The sequence below is a fragment of the Ailuropoda melanoleuca genome, chromosome X, assembly GCF_002007445.2.
Source record: "Ailuropoda melanoleuca isolate Jingjing chromosome X, ASM200744v2, whole genome shotgun sequence".
NCBI classification, from domain to species: domain Eukaryota; kingdom Metazoa; phylum Chordata; class Mammalia; order Carnivora; family Ursidae; genus Ailuropoda; species Ailuropoda melanoleuca.
The window spans coordinates 74,662,666-74,680,247 of NC_048238.1; the positions used below are offsets into that span (position 1 = coordinate 74,662,666).

The 17,582-nt window shown below is 42.9% G+C and overlaps 2 protein-coding genes across 6 annotated transcripts in view; one reads left to right on the forward strand and one right to left on the reverse strand.

Moving 5' to 3' along the window:
* LOC100484782 (ribonuclease inhibitor) overlaps positions 1–17,582 on the forward strand; it is a 44,125-nt gene that overhangs the window by 17,768 nt on the left and 8,775 nt on the right. For 2 of the 5 annotated variants that reach the window (XM_034649847.1, XM_034649848.1), the window contains exons 1-3: positions 12,074–12,896; positions 13,012–13,182; positions 15,493–15,672. In XM_034649847.1, the coding sequence (XP_034505738.1) occupies positions 12,511–12,896; positions 13,012–13,182; positions 15,493–15,672 (737 nt within the window). In that variant the 5' untranslated portion in view covers positions 12,074–12,510. Of the gene's footprint in view, positions 1–5,541; positions 5,632–12,073; positions 12,897–13,011; positions 13,183–15,492; positions 15,673–17,582 lie in introns of those variants that run through there. The other 3 variants (XM_034649849.1, XM_019803121.2, XM_034649851.1) reach the window with 3 other exon arrangements.
* On the reverse strand, positions 8,966–10,903 carry TEX13B (testis expressed 13B). The gene is made up of 3 exons (XM_019803124.2): positions 10,564–10,903; positions 9,795–10,282; positions 8,966–9,705 (listed from the first exon to the last, which is right to left on the reverse strand). Exons 2-3 carry the CDS (start codon positions 10,248–10,250, stop codon positions 9,001–9,003), a joined length of 1,161 nt encoding a protein of 386 aa, XP_019658683.2. The 5' UTR covers positions 10,251–10,282; positions 10,564–10,903; the 3' UTR covers positions 8,966–9,000.

The following is a 17,582-nucleotide window of genomic DNA, read 5'->3' on the forward strand; positions in this document are numbered from 1 at the left end:
GCATTACACTAATGGATCCTTCTGAGCATGAGACCCATGCACAGATTGTACACCCATGAACTCATAATCCTGGTTATAAATTTCAATGTCCTCAACTATAAAATGTGGATAATACCTACTTCATGGGATTAGGGTAAGAATTAAATCAGAAATGTATATAAGGAGCCTAGTAAACTCTCTAGCATAGAATAGGCAGTAATAAGTGACTTGCTTTTAATTCAAAAGCATTTATAGCCATATTCAATAATTACTTATTGAGTGTCTAAGTGCCAGGCACCATGCTAGGTACTTAAGGTATTATGGCGAAGAATAAAAATAAGGTCCCTGTCTTCATGTAGATTATTGAGTGGGAAAGACAGATAGTGAAAAAATAAACAAGACAACTATGAATTGTGATAAGAGCTATAAAGAGAAAACAGGGTGCTGGGAAAGGGAATAAGAGAGGATCTGCTTTAAATTGAGTGGTCAGGCAAGTACTCTCTAAGGAAGTAATGTTGAAGTTGAGATCTGAAGGATGAAAAAAAGCTCTCCATGAGAAGAGCAGGAAGAGTGTTCCAGGCAGAGAGAATAGCTAGTAGAAAGGCCCTGAAGTGGGAAAGAACATGGCATTTGTGAGAAACTGAAAGCAGGCTAATGTGGCTTGAGTGTAGGGTCTGAGAAGGAGAGTGATTCACAGTACACCTTGTAAGATAAGGTAAGAGTTTTAGATTTTATATGAAGTGCAATGAAAAGCTCTTGAAAGGTTTGCGGCACGGCAGTCACATGATGTAATTGGTATTTTTAGCAGATCATGTTGGCTGCTGTGTGGAGGGGAGCCGTAGACAAGCTAGGGCAAACGGGTAGGAGGCTCTTTCAGCAGTCCAGGAAGGAGTTGCTAGTACCTTGTACTTGGGTGGTATTTGAGGATGTAGTGATAAATGAATTGGAGGCTTATTTTGGAGTTATAAATAATAGGCCCTGCTAATTGATTGGATGTGGAGGATTCAAGAGGAGAAAAATAAAGAATGACTCCTAACATTTTTCTGAGCAACTTGGTGGCACCATTGAACTGAGAAGAGATGCCTGGGGAGGGTTTTTTTTTGGGGGGGGGCAGCCATGTAGAAATCAAGAGCTCAGGTTTAGACATGTAAAATTGGAGGACACTTTAATACGTCTGAGTGGAGAGGGTGTATGAGTTATAGTTGTTTGTATTGTTGTCTAGGATTCTGCGATTACTAACTCTTGGTGTCACCTCATTAGATTACCGGGAAATATTTAGAAAACATCTAAAAGAAAAATACCTAAACATAGGAGTCCATAAATGTTATCACCGTGGCAAACATATAGAGTCACGACTGCTTGTTGTAAAAGAACATGGTATATCTGAAAAGACACCGTGCGGGATTCCTCAACAAGATCGTTTTATTGATATGGAACATGTATTTGATCCCAATGAAGAGGGCTGCAGCTCCTCCTAAACTGTGGTGCTTCAGGGATGTGCGGGGATTGGGAAAACCGCTGTAGTGCACAAGTTCATGTTTGACTGGGCAGCAGCAATGGTCAGTCGAGGCAGGTTTGACTATCTCATCTATGTAACCTGCAGAGAAAGAAGCCATATTGCTAACCTTAGTGCTGCCGACCTGATCATTAACACTTTTCAAGATATAGATGGACCAATCCTGGACATTATTCTTGTATATCCAGAGAAGCTTCTGTTCATTCTTGATGGATTTCCTGAGCTTCAGTATCTTGTAGGTAACCAGGAAGAGGATCTTAGTGCTAATCCCCAGGAGAAGAAGCCAGTAGAGACCCTCTTATGTAGTTTTGTGAGGAAAAAACTGTTCCCCGAATCTTCCCTGCTGATAACTGCCCGGCCTACCACCATGAAGCAGCTCCACTCTCTGTTAAAACAACCTATCCAGGCAGAGATTGTATGGTTTACAGAGGCTGAAAAGAGAGCATATTTCTTGAGTCAGTTTTCAGGTGCTGATGCAGCAATGGGGGTCTTTTATGAGCTGCGACAAAATGAAAGCCTTGACATTATGTCCTTTCTTCCCATCATCTCCTGGATGATCTGCAGTGTCCTGTAGCCACAGGGAGATGGTGACAGGACTCTTATGAGGTCACTTCAGACCATGACTGATGTGTATCTGTTCTACTTTTCCGAGTGCCTCAAAACCCTTACAGGCATCTCGGTGTGGAAGGGACAAAGTTGCCTGTGGGGCCTTTGCTCTTTGGCTGCAGAGGGACTGCGGAACCACCAGGTCCTGTTTGAAGTCAGTGACCTCAGGAGACATGGGATAGGAGTATATGATATCAATTGCACTTTCCTAAATCACTTTTTGAAAAAAACTGAAAAAAGTGTCAATGTCTACACTTTCCTTCACTTCAGTTTCCAAGAGTTCTTGACTGCTGTGTTCTATACCCTGAAGAATGACAGCAGCTGGATGTTTTTTGATCAAGTGGGGAAAACGTGGCAAGAAATATTCCAACAATATGGGAAAGGGTTTTCATCACTAACAATTCAGTTCTTATTTGGCCTCTTACATAAAGGAAAGGGAAAGGCTGTGGAAACTACTTTTGGAAGAAGAGTCTCTCCAGGACTTTGAGAGGAGTTATTGAAGTGGACGGAGAAAGAAATAAAGGATAAATCTTCTAGGTTACAGATTGAGCCAACGGACTTGTTTCACTGTTTGTATGAGATTCAGGAAGAAAATATGCAAAAAGGATAATTGATGATTTACAGTCAATTATATTGCTTCAACCTACCTGTACAAAAATGGACATTCTGGCTATGTCATTCTGTATAAAAAGCAGTCACAGTCACCTGTCAGTGTCTCTGAAGTATCAGCACCTACTTGGATTTGAGGAGGAAGAGCAAGCCTCCACATTCATGCCACCAGCCTTGACACTTAATCAGTGAATATATTAATGTCTTTTCTCCAATGTTTTGGCCTTCAGAAACAATGGGCATTCTTGTTTATTTCAAGTATTCAGGCACATGACCATTTTTAGCATTGTTGATAAATAAAATGAATCCTCTCCACTTTCCGTATTTTATGTCCATGAACCCAATAAGGATTTACTGAATATCTGTCACATACTGAACGCTAGCCTAGGTAGACAATGAGGGAAAGTAAACATTTCTGAGCACTTACTATGTGCCAGGCACTGTGCTAGCCACTAGAAGTGTGTGTGTCTATTAGTCTTCACTGTCACTCTGTGAATGTGTTCTATACTCATAAAGTGTTAGGAGCATGTAAGTCATCAAGATTATCATGGAGGACTCTGCTATTTTGGTACTGATGACTATTCTAGAAAAGGTGGTAAACTTAACATTGAATTGGTTATCACTCCCCTCTACATATACTTCATCATTGAGAGCTCCAGGTTGGTAAGGGTCAGAACTGCGCTCCTCTGTATATTGCCGTAAAGCCTAGGCTTTTTCTATCAGGCTTGCTCCTTCACAAAGGGTCCAGAGCTTGCACCTTTACAAAGGGTTCAGAGAGGCTTAGGTAAACCACTTAAATAATACAGATTCTGTATACTAAAAACAGAGTTTAATGACTTATTGACTAAAGCAGCCAAGAAGATTTATACCTGTGTTATCTACAAAACGCCACTGGTCATAAGTCTGTTCTCAATATTTGGGTTACGATGGACATTGCTGGGGTGCCTGGGTGACTCAGTTGGTTAAGTGTCTGACTCTTGATTTCCGCTTAGGTCATGATCTCAGGGTTGTGAGATCAAGCCCCACGTTGGGCTCTGTGCTGAGTGTGGAGACTGCTTAAGATTCTCTTTCTTTCCCTCTGCCCCCCCACTTGTGAGCTCTCTCTCTCTTTCGGAAAAAAAGGACATTGCAATTATTTAGTTGCGGGACCAGCTGACGGGTAGGGGACCTTGAGAAGAGAGTGGGCAGAAATCTCTATTTGGGGAGTGAGTTAACCCAAGTCTTTTCTCTGATAGTTGTATTTCCTCATTGGGCAGTAGCATAGAGATCGAAATGAGCATGGGGTATGTATGTTTGAGGGAAGCGGGAGGGGGAAGGGAAGTGCAGCAAGAGTTGTGTTTGGGATTAGAGTGGAAGGGGTAGGAGAAGTTACATGGATTTAGAATTACCAAGGGCCTTGGCTAGTCTCTTGACAAATTCATGACAGTTTCAATCCAGATGTATATTATAAAGTAAAATAACAGACAAATACACTGAGAATTTTTAAACACTGTTGGAAACAAAAAAGGGCTTCTGGTTCATTCTAGATTTCCAGAAAATCAGCCTTAAACAGAGTCCCTGTCTTAACCTTACTATTGCCTTTATCAGAGGGCTTAAAGTTTCTTCAAAATTTAACGTAAAATATTCCTTTCATAAGCATATCGACTGAGACTTTATTATTGAACTTTTCTAGTTGTTTTTTTGTTGTATAAACAACATACAGTGTTATGTGAGTTTCAGGTGTACTACTGTACAGTGATTCAATAATTGTATATATTTCTCAGTGCTTGTTAAGTGTACTCTTAATCCCTTTTATCTATTTCACCCATCCTCCACCCACCTCCCCTCTGACAACCACCAATTTATATTTAAGAATCTGTTTTTGTCTTTTATTTGTTCTTCTGTTTTATTTCTTAAATTCCACATATGAGTGAAATTGTGTGGTTATTTGTCCTTCTCTTATTGCTTTAACTTAGCATAATACTCTCTAGGCCCATCCATCTTGTTGCAAAATGGCAAGATTTCATTCTTTTTCATGGCTGAGTAATATTCCATTATATATATTTGCCACATTTTCTTTATCCATCAATGGACACTTGGGTTGCTTCCATAATGTGGCTGTTGTAAATAATACTGCTGTAAATATACAGGTGCATATATATTTTTGAATTAGTGTTTTTGTTTTCTTTGGGTGTTCCTCAAAAACTGGGTGGCTCGGTTATTAAGCGTCTGCCTTCAGCTCAGATCATGATCCCAGGGTCCTGGGATGGAACCCCACATCTGAGCGGGAAGCCTGCTTCTCACTCTCCCCCTGCCTGCTGCTCCCCCTACTTATGCTTACTATCTCTCTGTCAAATAAATAAACCTTTAAAAATTTATTAAAAATAATTAAAAATAAAAGTACCATATGAACTTTTCTACTTTTCAATTATTGTCAATTCTTCTATTAGTACTGACAGCCGAGAAATAGTTACATTATAAAGATAGCTTGGAAAGTCACTTGGCTTCTCTGAGCATCTGCAAAATGGTGATTAAAATATCCATCATGTTGAGCACCAGATAAGATGATTTTTATATGTAAAGGGCTTACCTTTGTGCCTGGCACACAGTAACATGGGTTGGGCTTTGAAGTCAGACCTGAGTGCTGACCTCTGTTCTGTTCTTGCCTATGTGACCTTAGGCAAATATCTTAACTTTTTTTGTGCCTTAATTTCCTTATCTGCAAAATGGAGTAATACCTCTTAAGGATTTTGGAAGAGGTAAATGAATACTAGTATGGTGACAGAAGCCAAAATCAGCCGTTTAACTTAAAATTTTGTTTTAAATTATTTTTGCTTTTTCATCTCTTTTAGGTCCTTCCAGCTGTGCAATTTGCCAGTGTCTCAGCTACACTTGCTCTGCCAAGCACTGCGTAATCCATACTGTAAAATCAAAGACCTGAAGTAAGTTGAACTTTGCTTTAAACACTTAAGTATTTGTAAAGACGGGGTTGCTAGAAATTGCACTGATCAGAGCTGAACACAAAATATAACTAGTGCTCAGCTTCTCCATAGCAGAACAGCAAATGATAAGATATTCTATGAACCTGGAAGGGGTAGAGTCAGGCACAGATCCCTGCCAGCCCCTCCAGCTATTTCTCCTTTTGTATGTGCTATTTTTGCTGCAGGAGTAGGTGGCAGATTAAAACATCTAAGAGATTTGTGTCTGGTACCCCTCCTGGACCTACCCCTTTCTCCTTCCAGATTCCCACTGTCGTCCTCCTTGGTTTTCTTTGTTGGGTCCTATCCCACTCCGTGCAGCTCAATGATCCTTTTCTCTCCTTCCATGTCTCACCCTCCATCCCCCGTAGTTATTTCCCAAAGTACCACTGCTTAGAAGCTTCCCACCCCTGCCCTAACCTTCATTTCTTGCTCACTCTCAGGTGTCTTGTCAGCTTGTCAGTCCACATCAGGAGTACACAGGCACAAGCCCCCTTGTTTCCAAGCTCTTCACTGCACAGATCAGTGTCTGTTCTCCTTCCCTCCTGTCCCAGAGGAAAAGGCGGCCTTTCCAATCCTACCCAAGCCAGTAAATTCACTCCTTTTTTTTCTTTTTGTAAACATTTAATTATTTCACTTTACACAACACAGAAATACATAACGATCTAAAAGCCTTCCACCCTACTGTCCCAGACCCCACCCCACTTTATAGCCCCAACACCTGCTTACCAGCCCCTGACCCTGATCTTACCCTCCCCTAGGTAATACCTTGTTTGCTAAATGTCATTCTAGACCTTTTTCTTTCTTTCTTTTTTTAATGATTTTTTATTATATTATGTTAGTCACCATACAGTACATCCCCGGATTCCGATGTAAAGTTTTCTATGCTTTTTCAAACACCAAACTATAACATAAGGCACACATAAATCTATAATATACATATCATACACATGCAGAGTTACAGAACTTTGGGGGGTTTTGTTTCACACACACACCACCGGCTGTCATTTTTTTCCTTTGAATAATAGTACAGTGGACATGCCTCAGTACGTAGGGTCTATCTCCTTCTTTTACACATTGTGTGCGTTTAGGCTTTCTCCAGCTGTCTCCTTCCCCATGGTTTAAGTTTCTTCCATATTCCAAAGAACACTCTCTGCCCTGTATCCTACCGCACTTCTTCCCTTCACAGCCAGAAGTGCTTGAAGAACTCCCCCTGACTGTACTTCCTGGCTTCCTATTTACTCCCCAGTCCTTGTGGTTTGGCTTCTGCCCTTCCCCAGCCCAGATCTGCTCAAAGATCAAAAGTGGATACCAGACCCAATGAACACTTTTCACCTCCTATCTTAGGGCCTCCCCTGCAGCCCCAAGCACTGCAGAGAATGCTCTCCTTGCAACTCTCTTGTCCCTGTTCTAACTACTCCTAAAGACCTCCTTGCCTCCATGGTTCCCAAACAGTGGCAGTTTTGCTCTCCAGTGGATGTGTGGCAATGTCTGGAGACATTTTTGGTTGTCACAGCTAGGGGGTAGAGTGAGGTACCTAAGGGGTAGGGGCCAAGGATTCGGCTAAACATCCTACGGTGTACTGGACAGCGCCGCACCACAAAGAATTATTCACTCTCAAGTGTCAAGAGTGCCTTAGAAAGATATAAACGAGCCCAGAGATATTTCTGAAAATGCAGGTGAGGGATCTGGCCTCCAACCCTGATGGTTGTCCACACCTGTCCCAATAGGAGACAGCCCAGAGTCACAGCCATCTGATGTAGAAATGTCCCAGGGCCATGACACCTTCAGGCTCTAGGTCAGTAGAGTCCCTGGGTAATATCCAGGGCTCCTCTAATTGCCTTACTATGGTCCAGGTGTGACACCTCACCATCCTTCCACCTGTGAGCTAAACCATACATTTAGCTTCCCTCAATACCACTCACAGTCATGAGAAAGGAGACACAGACCATCCTCTCCCCTCCCCTTTTCCCAGTTTACCCCCTCCCTCTGGAAATTGATTTCCCTTTGGGATAGGTTTTATTTCACATTCATGAATTCACTGAGGGCTCTGTAGCCAGATTCCCCCTCCCACTATTATTCTGGTGGTGGGTTGGGAGAGAGAATCCCTCAGGATGGCACCACACTTTGGTCTGTGGCACTATCAGTTACTGACTCACCCCTTTGGCAGTGGCAGGAGTTTCCAGTTCTGCCACTGGGATTGGGGAGGGTTCTCCTGTTGTGGAGCTAGACAGCCATAGCAGTCCTTGTCTGCAACTGGTGCTGCTGTCCCGTTTGCAAACCTAAAGGATTTTCTTAGGGGTGGCAAATCTCTGCTGTGTTGTAAGCCCAGCGGTTTTAACCCCAGGCCTGTTTTGATCGTTTCTCACGATATAACTTGATCAGAACACGAACAAGTTTCCTGTCTGTTCATTCCTGGGGACTATTGGGATGCAGGAGTCCTCACTATACCCATAACTCTCTGATACTCCTCCCCAGCCAAGTTCTGATGTTTTCTTTGACAATATATGGGTTGTAACTGCATTTCTGGTGCCAATTTCTGACTTGGAAATAACCTGGTTGCCCAGAACAGGAACACACTCAAGTTAGCTTAAAGAAATGGGGATCTATGCAAATTGGGTTTTCACAATTGCGCAATTGCAGAGAGTGTAAAAGTGGTCATGTCACCACTATCTCCATCTCTGGAGTTGCAGGATCAACTCCTGTGCTGCTTCTCTGTGCCTTATCTGCTCCCTGGGACCTCATTCTGGCATCCTCTAAAAGACATTTGGCTTCTCTAAAGCACAGAGTTCTGCTCCCTGACAGCCAGGACCAGGCTTTGGCTGTGGCCTCAGCTTTCATGACTCTGACCATGGCCCAACTCCAAATGACCCACTGTTTCCTTACCCAACACCACCCCGACTATGGAAACTGCCTCTCTGTTCAGATTCTCTAGTGTGAGACCTGTTTGGCTCAGGATGGGTCAGGTGACCACTCCTGCTCCAATCATATACAGCCTAGGTGGGGAGAGGGGTGGGTTGTCATATACGTGGCTGCTCAGGTCCACCAGATACTAGGGTTGGGGAGGAAAACACATACAAACAGAAGCTATAGTGCTTCTGGGGTGTGGAATGCTAATGCTCTGGAACACAAAGGGGGTCAATCAAAACATGTCTCTCCCTGTCAATCTATACCCTCTCTACTTCCTACCCCACCTCCCTCCCACTCCCTTAGCCCCATTCTCCCACTCATCCCCTCCCCCCACTCCACCCAGTTCCCTCCCTCACCTCCCCCCCACCTTGAAAATTGATTTCCCATTGGTGTATGTTTTTGTTCTATTTCACATTTCTAAATTTACTGAGGGCTTTGCAGCCAGATTCCCCTCCCACAGCGGAAGCAAATTTCCCTCCGTGAAAAATTCACAGCTCTACACCAGGGGCAATCCCAATCCCCAGGCCTGCGAAATATAGGAGGTCTTCTCTGCTGATGGGGTTCAGAGTCTCTTCTGTCTCTTTGGGATTCTTGAGGGTCTGTTCCCTGGGACCCCACATCTGACCGTGAGCTAATATCAGAGGGCCTCCTGTCGGGAGATGGCTGAGATGGAGCTTCTGCTATGAATGTTGCTGCTGGTGGGGATGGTGTGGGTGCAGGTGGGAAGGGGGATGAGGGGCATAAGTAGGAGTATGTGAATGAGGCAGGGAGCTGGACAGGAAGTGGTGATGGTGCGATTCTGGACCCAGGCTGGAGGGTCCCAGAGAAATAAAACATGGCTGTTTCCACTGACCTGAGATCTCCCTCCCTCTGCCCACCAATGGCGTAATTTTTCTGCTCCACAGCTCCGACCAGGTGCACAAGGCCTCTGCCCAGCTCCTTTGTGGCTTCTGCACCCAGCACATCCTTCTGTCTTCTTCTGCTTCCTGTGGCACCAGCAGCAGTAGTAGAAGTAGCAGCAGCTTGGGACTCCTCTACCTTCTCGTGTGCTCCTTCTGTCCCAACCCCACTGGCAGTGGCCAGGCCTGGCTCCTCTGAGACCTGGCCCTGCTCCCCAGTAGACTCCAGCTGTTGGAAAGAAGAGGGCAGGGTTGAAACCCATTCTGGGGACAGGGCAGGGAGACGGGGTGGGGATCAAGTAGAGATAATCTTACAACCTGGAAGAGCTTCCATTTCAGGAAGTCCCGTTCCTTCTGCATCTCTGCCAGGTTTGCTTGCGTCTGCCGCAGCCGGAAGGCTGCCTCCTTGCGCTCCGCCTCCTGGTGCGCTGTGAGCTTCTTTAGGTCTAAGGCCAAGGACTGTGCAGCGGACTTATGCAGTTTGGCGAAGTCCTGCAGCCACTGTACCCTGTGCCCGTGTAACTGGCTCTGCCTGCGGGCGAAACGCACGCCCAGGGCCAGGCTGCTCCAGGCACAGGCATCTTTGGCCTCGCTGGGCACTGTGCTGTCTTCCAGGATGGCCCTGAGTTTGCTCTCTACCTCCTCCCAGGACAGGGATATATTCTCGAGGTAGAACTCAGGCCCTTTCATATGTCCAGCCATCTTCTCATTGATAAAGGCTACCACATTGCTGTGCTGGAACCCACCACTGGGGTCGTCAGGTTTCAAGGACATGACGACTGAGCACCTTAGGGGTTTGGTTGTCCCTGTGGGGTGAATCAACCAGTTGTTCACTCTGCGGGGGCCCCTCCGCCCCCTTCCCCCATCTCCCGGGGGGCCCCCACGCCACCCTTCCCCCATCTCCCGGGGGGCCCCCCGCCCCCCTTCCCTCTGCCCCCCCGCTTACCTCCCGGCCCCCCACCCCAGCCGAAACACGCCAACCCTAGTCTCCTCCCATCTGCTTGCCCTGCTCCCTCACCCCTCAGACCCTCTTAAAGACCCCCTGACTGGCCTGCCCTACCTTAGTACATCTCCCACCAAACCTCACCTCTAAAGCTACGGCCAGATAGGGTGCCGGCTAACCGCGCCTACCGACTAAGCCCAAAGAGAAAGCGCAACTTTCCCTCCAAGGACTCCGGGGGATAAAGGAAGTCTGGGGGCCAACCCTCGAGGTTTTTACTCTAGGACTGTACCAACTTCCAGAGACAGTGGGGGTGGGAGGGAATTTGTGAGGAAGGTTCCTCCCAAACTCCAGGACATAGGAGAACCGCTACATTTCTGAAAGTCGTTGAAGGCGGGAAACAACAGGAGTGGTTAGAAAAGACTTAAAATCAAGAACGTGAAGTACTTGTAATCAAGTACAGGAAGTCCCGCCCCCCCATAATGGTTTGTCCCACGCCAGGCAAGGGCCTCCTAGAGATGGAATGTTCTAGAATGCTAAACAGCCTCAGTCCCTCATTGGCTTTCCGTATCAGGCGGTGGAAGAGGGTGGAGCCTGGGAACAACTTCGTCGCCCATTGGCTCAACGCTGAACATTATAGTCACGCCAAACAGTCTTAAATTCTGGCCATTTCACCCGGAAACCATGTCTCAAATCTGTCCGCCTGCACACCTCCGCCAACTTAGTCCAGCTCCCCCTACCTGTATTTCTTCTCTGGACCGTTGCAGCCCTCTGATATCTGGTCTGTATCCTGCCTACCCTGACATCAGAGGGATCTGAGCCTGTCAGTTTAAAACTCCAATGGCTTTCTGGAGCCTACTGGAAAAACCAGACAGACTTAGGGACTTTCTGCTATAATTGAATGGTAGTTTCTACCTATGAGTCTACCGTGAAGACTGAATGACAAAGTGCATATAAAGTTGATGTAATGTTTTCTATGATCACATTTTTGTAAAATATACAAATTCTGTGTGTGTGTGTGTTTGTGTATGTTTCTATGATATTGAAGAAAAGAGTGAGAGGGTATACACTAAACTCTTAATATTGGTTATCTCTGGGAGGTGGAATTGGAGAGGAGGTTTGGAAAAAGTTTTTATCTTTTTAAAATACATCTTTCTATGATTTCATTTATTACAAATAACATACATTTCTATATGTATGCATGCATTAAAAATCTGGAAAGTCATGTACCAAAATGTTAACAGTGGTTATTTTGGGGTGGTAGGAATATAGTACTTAAAAAAAAAACCTTTATGTTTTTCTCTGTTGTAGAAATTATTTATAATAATCATGTGTTTTAAAAAAGTTTTTAACCTATTTTTTGATAACTTGTGATCATTGTAAATAATTTTTAAATATCTATAATGTGACTGTATCCCTATAATCTCACCGTTCCCCAGCCTAGAAGGTAACTACTATTAATAGTTTGATATATATATATATATGTCCTTCTAGTCTTTTAATATAGGCCATAGCAAATATAGGTGACCCTTGAACAACACAGGATTTGAGCTGTGGAGGTCCACTTATATGTGGATTTTTAAAATAAATTCAGTACAGTACTATAAATGTATTTTCTTTTCCTTATACTTTTCTTAATTAAAAAAAACATTTTCTTTTCTCTAGCTTATTTTATTGTAAGAATACAGTATATAATACATATAACATGTGTTAGTTGACTATTTTATTGTGAAGTCTTCTGGTCAACAGGCTATTAGTAGTTATGTTTTGGGGAAGTCAAAAGTTATAGGCGGATTTTCAACTGTGTGGAGGTCGTAGCCCCTAACACCTGAGTTGTTCAAGGGTCAGCTGTAATTGGCAGTTTCTCAAACAAAGCATCTTCTCACTTGTCTTCAGGCCTTTTCCCAAGCTGCTCCATGAGTGGACTGTCCCTGGGCTCCTCCTGTTCTCCCTGCTCCCATTCTCTTCATCCTCCTGTTCAATTTCTATTCCCCTTTCACAACATCACTCAAGTATGTCTCTCTTGTAAGTGTTTCTTGATCCTCCAACTCCCACCCCAAGATAGGCTGAATTGTGCCATCTTTCTGTGTCTCCATGATACCTTGTGCATATCACTTGCCGTACTTTTCAAGGCCAGGTCTGGGTCTTAATTACTTTTGTGTTTTCAGCATCCGGCACAGTGGTAAGCACCCAATAAATAAATTGTTGTGTGGATTGAAAGAATTCATTACATCAGTAAGGTACAAACAGATACCTTTAAAGAGAGTCCTGTTTTCTTTCTTCTCTAAAATGTCTTTTTCTCCACACAGACTGATTTTCTGTCATCTCACAGCTTCTTGTGGTAGGGACCTCTCTTTAGTATTTGAAACTAACCAGTATTTGACAGATTTGGAGTTTGTAAAAAATACCCTGGAAGATTCAGGAATGAAGCTTCTGTGCGAAGGATTAAAACAGCCAAACTGTATCTTACAGACATTGAGGTAACTGATAGCAGGAGAATTGGTTGTCCGTGTTCATATCATTTTTGGTCAATTTCTGTTTGCATGAGGGTAGAGCATGAACAAGATAATGAGGTCATTCTTTTCTTCTCTGAAGGTTGTACCGATGCCTTCTCTCTCCTGCTCCTTGTGGGGCACTGGCAGCTGTTCTCAGTACCAGTCAGTGGCTCACTGATCTGGAATTTAGTGAAACAAAATTGGAAGCTTCAGCTTTGAAATTGCTTTGTGAAGACTTAAAAGATCCAAATTGCAAATTACAGAAGCTCAAGTAAGTTGTAACTATTAGTTTCCTTGCTGCAAGAAAAAAATTTAAATATGCAACTCAGGATGGATGTTGTATGACCAAAACACATTTCAAAGAATCATGGAGAGGAAGAATAAAAGGGACAGTCCCTAAAATTGTTCCTATGCAACAAGTTTAGGAAAAGAATTTTCATTGTAAGTGATAATAACATCGATGACTATAGTAATAGCCCACACTTATTGAACAATCACTTTGTGCTAAGCATTGTGCTGACTGTTTTGTATCCATGATTTCCTTTAATTGTACAACGGTTCTGAGAGGTTTCAGATTATTAACTCCATTTTAGCAGATAAGGAAATAGGGACCCAAGGTCATAAGACCAAGTAACATGGCAAAGGCACAATTCAGAACGCACATGCATCTGACTTCAAAGTCCATGGCAATGATTTTAATAAAAAAGTTTATCATATATGTATTAGGGTTCTCCAGAGAAACAGAACAAATAAGATATACATAAGTATACAGTTGACCCTTGAACCTCACAGGAGTTGGGGCGCCAACCCCACCCCCCACAGTCAGAAATCCATGTATAAATATGACCCTCCAAAAGCTTAACTACTAATAGCCTGCTGTTGACTGGAAGCCTTACTGATATTGACTGACAAATATTCTGTATGTGATATGTATTATATACCGTATTCTTACAAGAAAGTAAACTGGAGAAAATAAAATGTTAAGAAAATCATAAGGAAGAGAAAATACATTTACAGTACTGTACTGTATTTATAAAAATATTCGTGTTTAAGTGAACCCATGAAGTTCAAACCTGTGTTGTTCAGGGGTCAACTATATAAAGATTTATTTTAAGGAATTGGCTCATGTGGATTTTGGTGGCGGTCAAGTTCAATATTTGAAAGGTAGGCCAACAGGCTGGAGATGCAGGGAAAAGCTCATGTTGCAGTTCAAGTCCAAAGGCATCCTGCTGGGAGAATTCTCTCTTCTTCCCTGGGAGGTCAGTTTATTTCTATAAAACTTTTCAACTGATTAGGTGAGGCCCACCCAAATTATGGAGGGTAAATTACTTTACTCAAAGTCTACTGATTTAAATGTTAATCTCATCTAAAAAGTACCTTCCCAGATACATCTAGAATAATTTTTGACCAAATATCGGGCTATATGACCTAGCCAATGTGACACAATTAACCAACACAATATATATGTGGGTTTATTTATTTTTTTTTAAGTAGGCTTCAGGGGCGCCTGGGTGGCTCAGTCGTTGAGCGCCTGCCTTCAGCTCAGGGCGTGATCCCTGTGTTCTGGGATTGAGCCCCACATCGGGCTCCTCCACTATGAGCCTGCTTCTTCCTCTCCCACTCCTCCTGCTCGTGTTCCCTCTCTCGCTGGCTGTCTCTCTCTGTCAAATAAATAAATAAAATCTTTAAAAAAAATAAAGTAGACTTCACGTCCAGTGTGGAGCCCAATGCCAGGCTTGAACTCATGACTCTGAGATCAAGACCTGAACTGAGATCAAGAGTTGGACACTTAACTGACAGAGCCACCCAGGCACACCTATATGTGGGTCTTTTTTTTTTTTTTTAAAGCAAAAGCTCTTTAACATTAAAGCTTTTTAAAATCCACTTTGATACCCTTCCCCCCCCAAAATGTCTCTTTTTTAAAATTTCTGAATTGGGGAGATATAGACATGTGTACTTATGAGCCCTCTTCAAGGCTAAGGTTGGAGCCTGGTAACTCAAGAGAAAATTGAGGACTCAAAGATTGTAGTATCTATCATAGAAATTCTTGAAAGTGATAGAAGAAAAAGTTGATGGGATTCAAGAAATTGGACTACTTAATATGGAGAAACAAAGATTGAGAAGACAGGAAGGTTGGTAAAAACCACTCTCCCGTCCCAAGGAAGTAATATTACATGGATGATGATGGTAGGCTGGGTCTCTAAGGATGGAAAATTAATAAATAATGGAATTTTAGATCTTTTGACTATAAAGTATACCATTTCCCCCATGGGTTTTGAAAGAAGTTATGAGATAGAATTCTAAATTCAGCAGGGAGTTAAAATGAGATTAGGTCATCTTGGTAATTCCTCCCAACACTTTTTTTGGAGGGACAGTCAACACTTACTGAGTTCCTACTGGGGGACACAGTGTTGTGGGAGCAAAGTATGATTGTCTCCCCTGGAGGCTGTGACATTGTCAAGGTTGGCAGTCTTGTATGGGTGGGCCTTTATTTTCTCTGCTCATGAGGTACTGTGGGTAGGGAGTGAGTAGGATAATAAAGCAGCCAATTATGTCTCTGTTCATCTTTCTTTCTCTACAGGTTGTGTGCTAGCCTTCTCCCTGAAAGCCCAGAGGTTGTTTGTAAGTATCTTGCCGCTGTTCTCATTTGCAATCCAAACCTCACTGAGCTGGACCTGAGTGAAAATCCCCTGGGGGACACAGGGGTGAAGTATCTTTGTGAAGGTCTCAGACATTCCAACTGTAAAGTGGAAAAGCTAGAGTAAGTTTCTTAGAACTGTCTGGCATCATCTTATGACTATTGAACTTGTCAAATGCTTCTACGTGCCAGGATCTATGTTTGGGCTTGGCAGAAGTTATTTCACCTAATTCATTCCTTCCAATAACCATATAAGATAGATTTTTTTTAAATCCCTGTTGTACAGATGAGGAAATTGAAGATCACGGGGAAACGTGACTTGTCCAAGGTCACACCACTCAAAAGTGGTATAGTCAGGATATGACTCCAAAATTTGTTTCCAAATCTCCTGCTCTTTCCAGTATATAGCCATCTTGTGTGTTTATAGGAATGACACTACTTAAATATTAAGAATATTTACAATGGACCCAACACTGAACTAGATATGGGTAAAGTTATCAGAAGGACAAGTGACAAGGCTGCCCTTAAGGACACAAAGAACCAATTGGAGAACAACACAGTTCAATGTGTAATGAAATGCCCAACACTGTGGAATCATTTAAAAATGCCAGATGATCTAATATTCGCAAATATTAGATCCAAGGATACAGTATTGAAAGCGGCCAGGGCAAAGAAATTTCTCACGTACCAAGGCAAATATCAGGATTACGTCAGACCTGTCTACAGAGACCTGGAATGAGAGAAAGGCTTGGGGGGGCATTTTTAAAGCTCTTTCAGAGAAAAACATGCAGCCAAGGATCCTTTATCCAGCAAAGCTGTCATTCAGAATTGATGGAGAAATAAAGACGTTCCAAAATCGCCAATCATTAACCAATTTCGTAACCACGAAACCAGCCCTACAGGAGATATTAAGGGGGGCTCTATAAAGGTAAAAAGGCCCCAAGAGTGATACAGAGCAGCAAGTCACAACCGATACAAAGACTTTAAAGAGAAATGGCATCATTAAAATCATATCTGTCAATAATCTCTATCAATCTAAATGGCTTAAACTCTCCCATAAAACGCCACAGGGTTGCAGATTGGATAAAAAGACATGACCCATCCATTTGCTGTCTACAAGAGACTCATTTTGAACCCAAAGATGCATTCAGACTTAGAGTAAGGGGATGGAGTACCATCTTCCACGCAAATGGACCTCAAAAGAAAGCTGGAGTAGCAATTCTCATATCAGATAGACTGGATTTTAAACTAGAGGCCATAGAGAGAGATACAGAAGGGCACTATATTATTCTTAAAGGAAGTATTCAACAAGTGGATATGACAATTATTAATATATATGCCCCCAACAGGGGAGCAGCAAGATACACAAGCCAACTCTTAACCAAAATAAAGAGACATATAGATAAGAACACAGTAATAGTAGGGGACCTCAACACCCCACTATCAGAAATAGACAGAACACCCTGGCAAAAACTAAGCAAAGAATCAAAGGCTTTGAATGCCATACTCGACGAGTTGGACCTCATAGATATATATAGAACACTACACCCCAGAACCAAAGAATACTCATTCTATTCAAATGCCCATGGAACATTCTCAAGAATAGATCATGCTCTGGGACACAAAACAGGTCTCAGCCAATACCAAAAGATTGAAATTATCCCCTGCATATTCTCAGACCACAACGCTCTGAAATTGGAACTCAACCACAAGGAAAAACCTGGAAGAAACTCAAACACTTGGAGGCTAAGAACCATCCTGCTCAAGAATGACTCGATAAACCAGGAAATCAAAAAACAAATTAAACAATTTATGGAGACCAACGAGAATGAATACACAACGGTCCAAAACCTATGGGATACTGCAAAGGCAGTCCTAAGGGGGAAATACATAGCCATCCAAGCCTCACTCAAAAGAATAGAAAAATCTAAAATGCAGTTTCTATATTCTCACCTCAAGAAACTGGAACAGCAACAGAGGGACAGGCCTAACCCACTGACAAGGAAGGAGTTGACCAAGATTAGAGCAGAAAT

Bases quoted from the DNA above. Each gene is read 5' to 3' on its own strand.
- TEX13B (XM_019803124.2), bottom strand. From the start codon at position 10,250: ATGTCCTTGAAACCTGACGACCCCAGTGGTGGGTTCCAGCACAGCAAT. The intron at 9,706-9,794 runs GTTGTAAGATTA...TCTTTCCAACAG, and splicing joins TGAAATGGAAGCTCTTCCAG to CTGGAGTCTACTGGGGAGCA.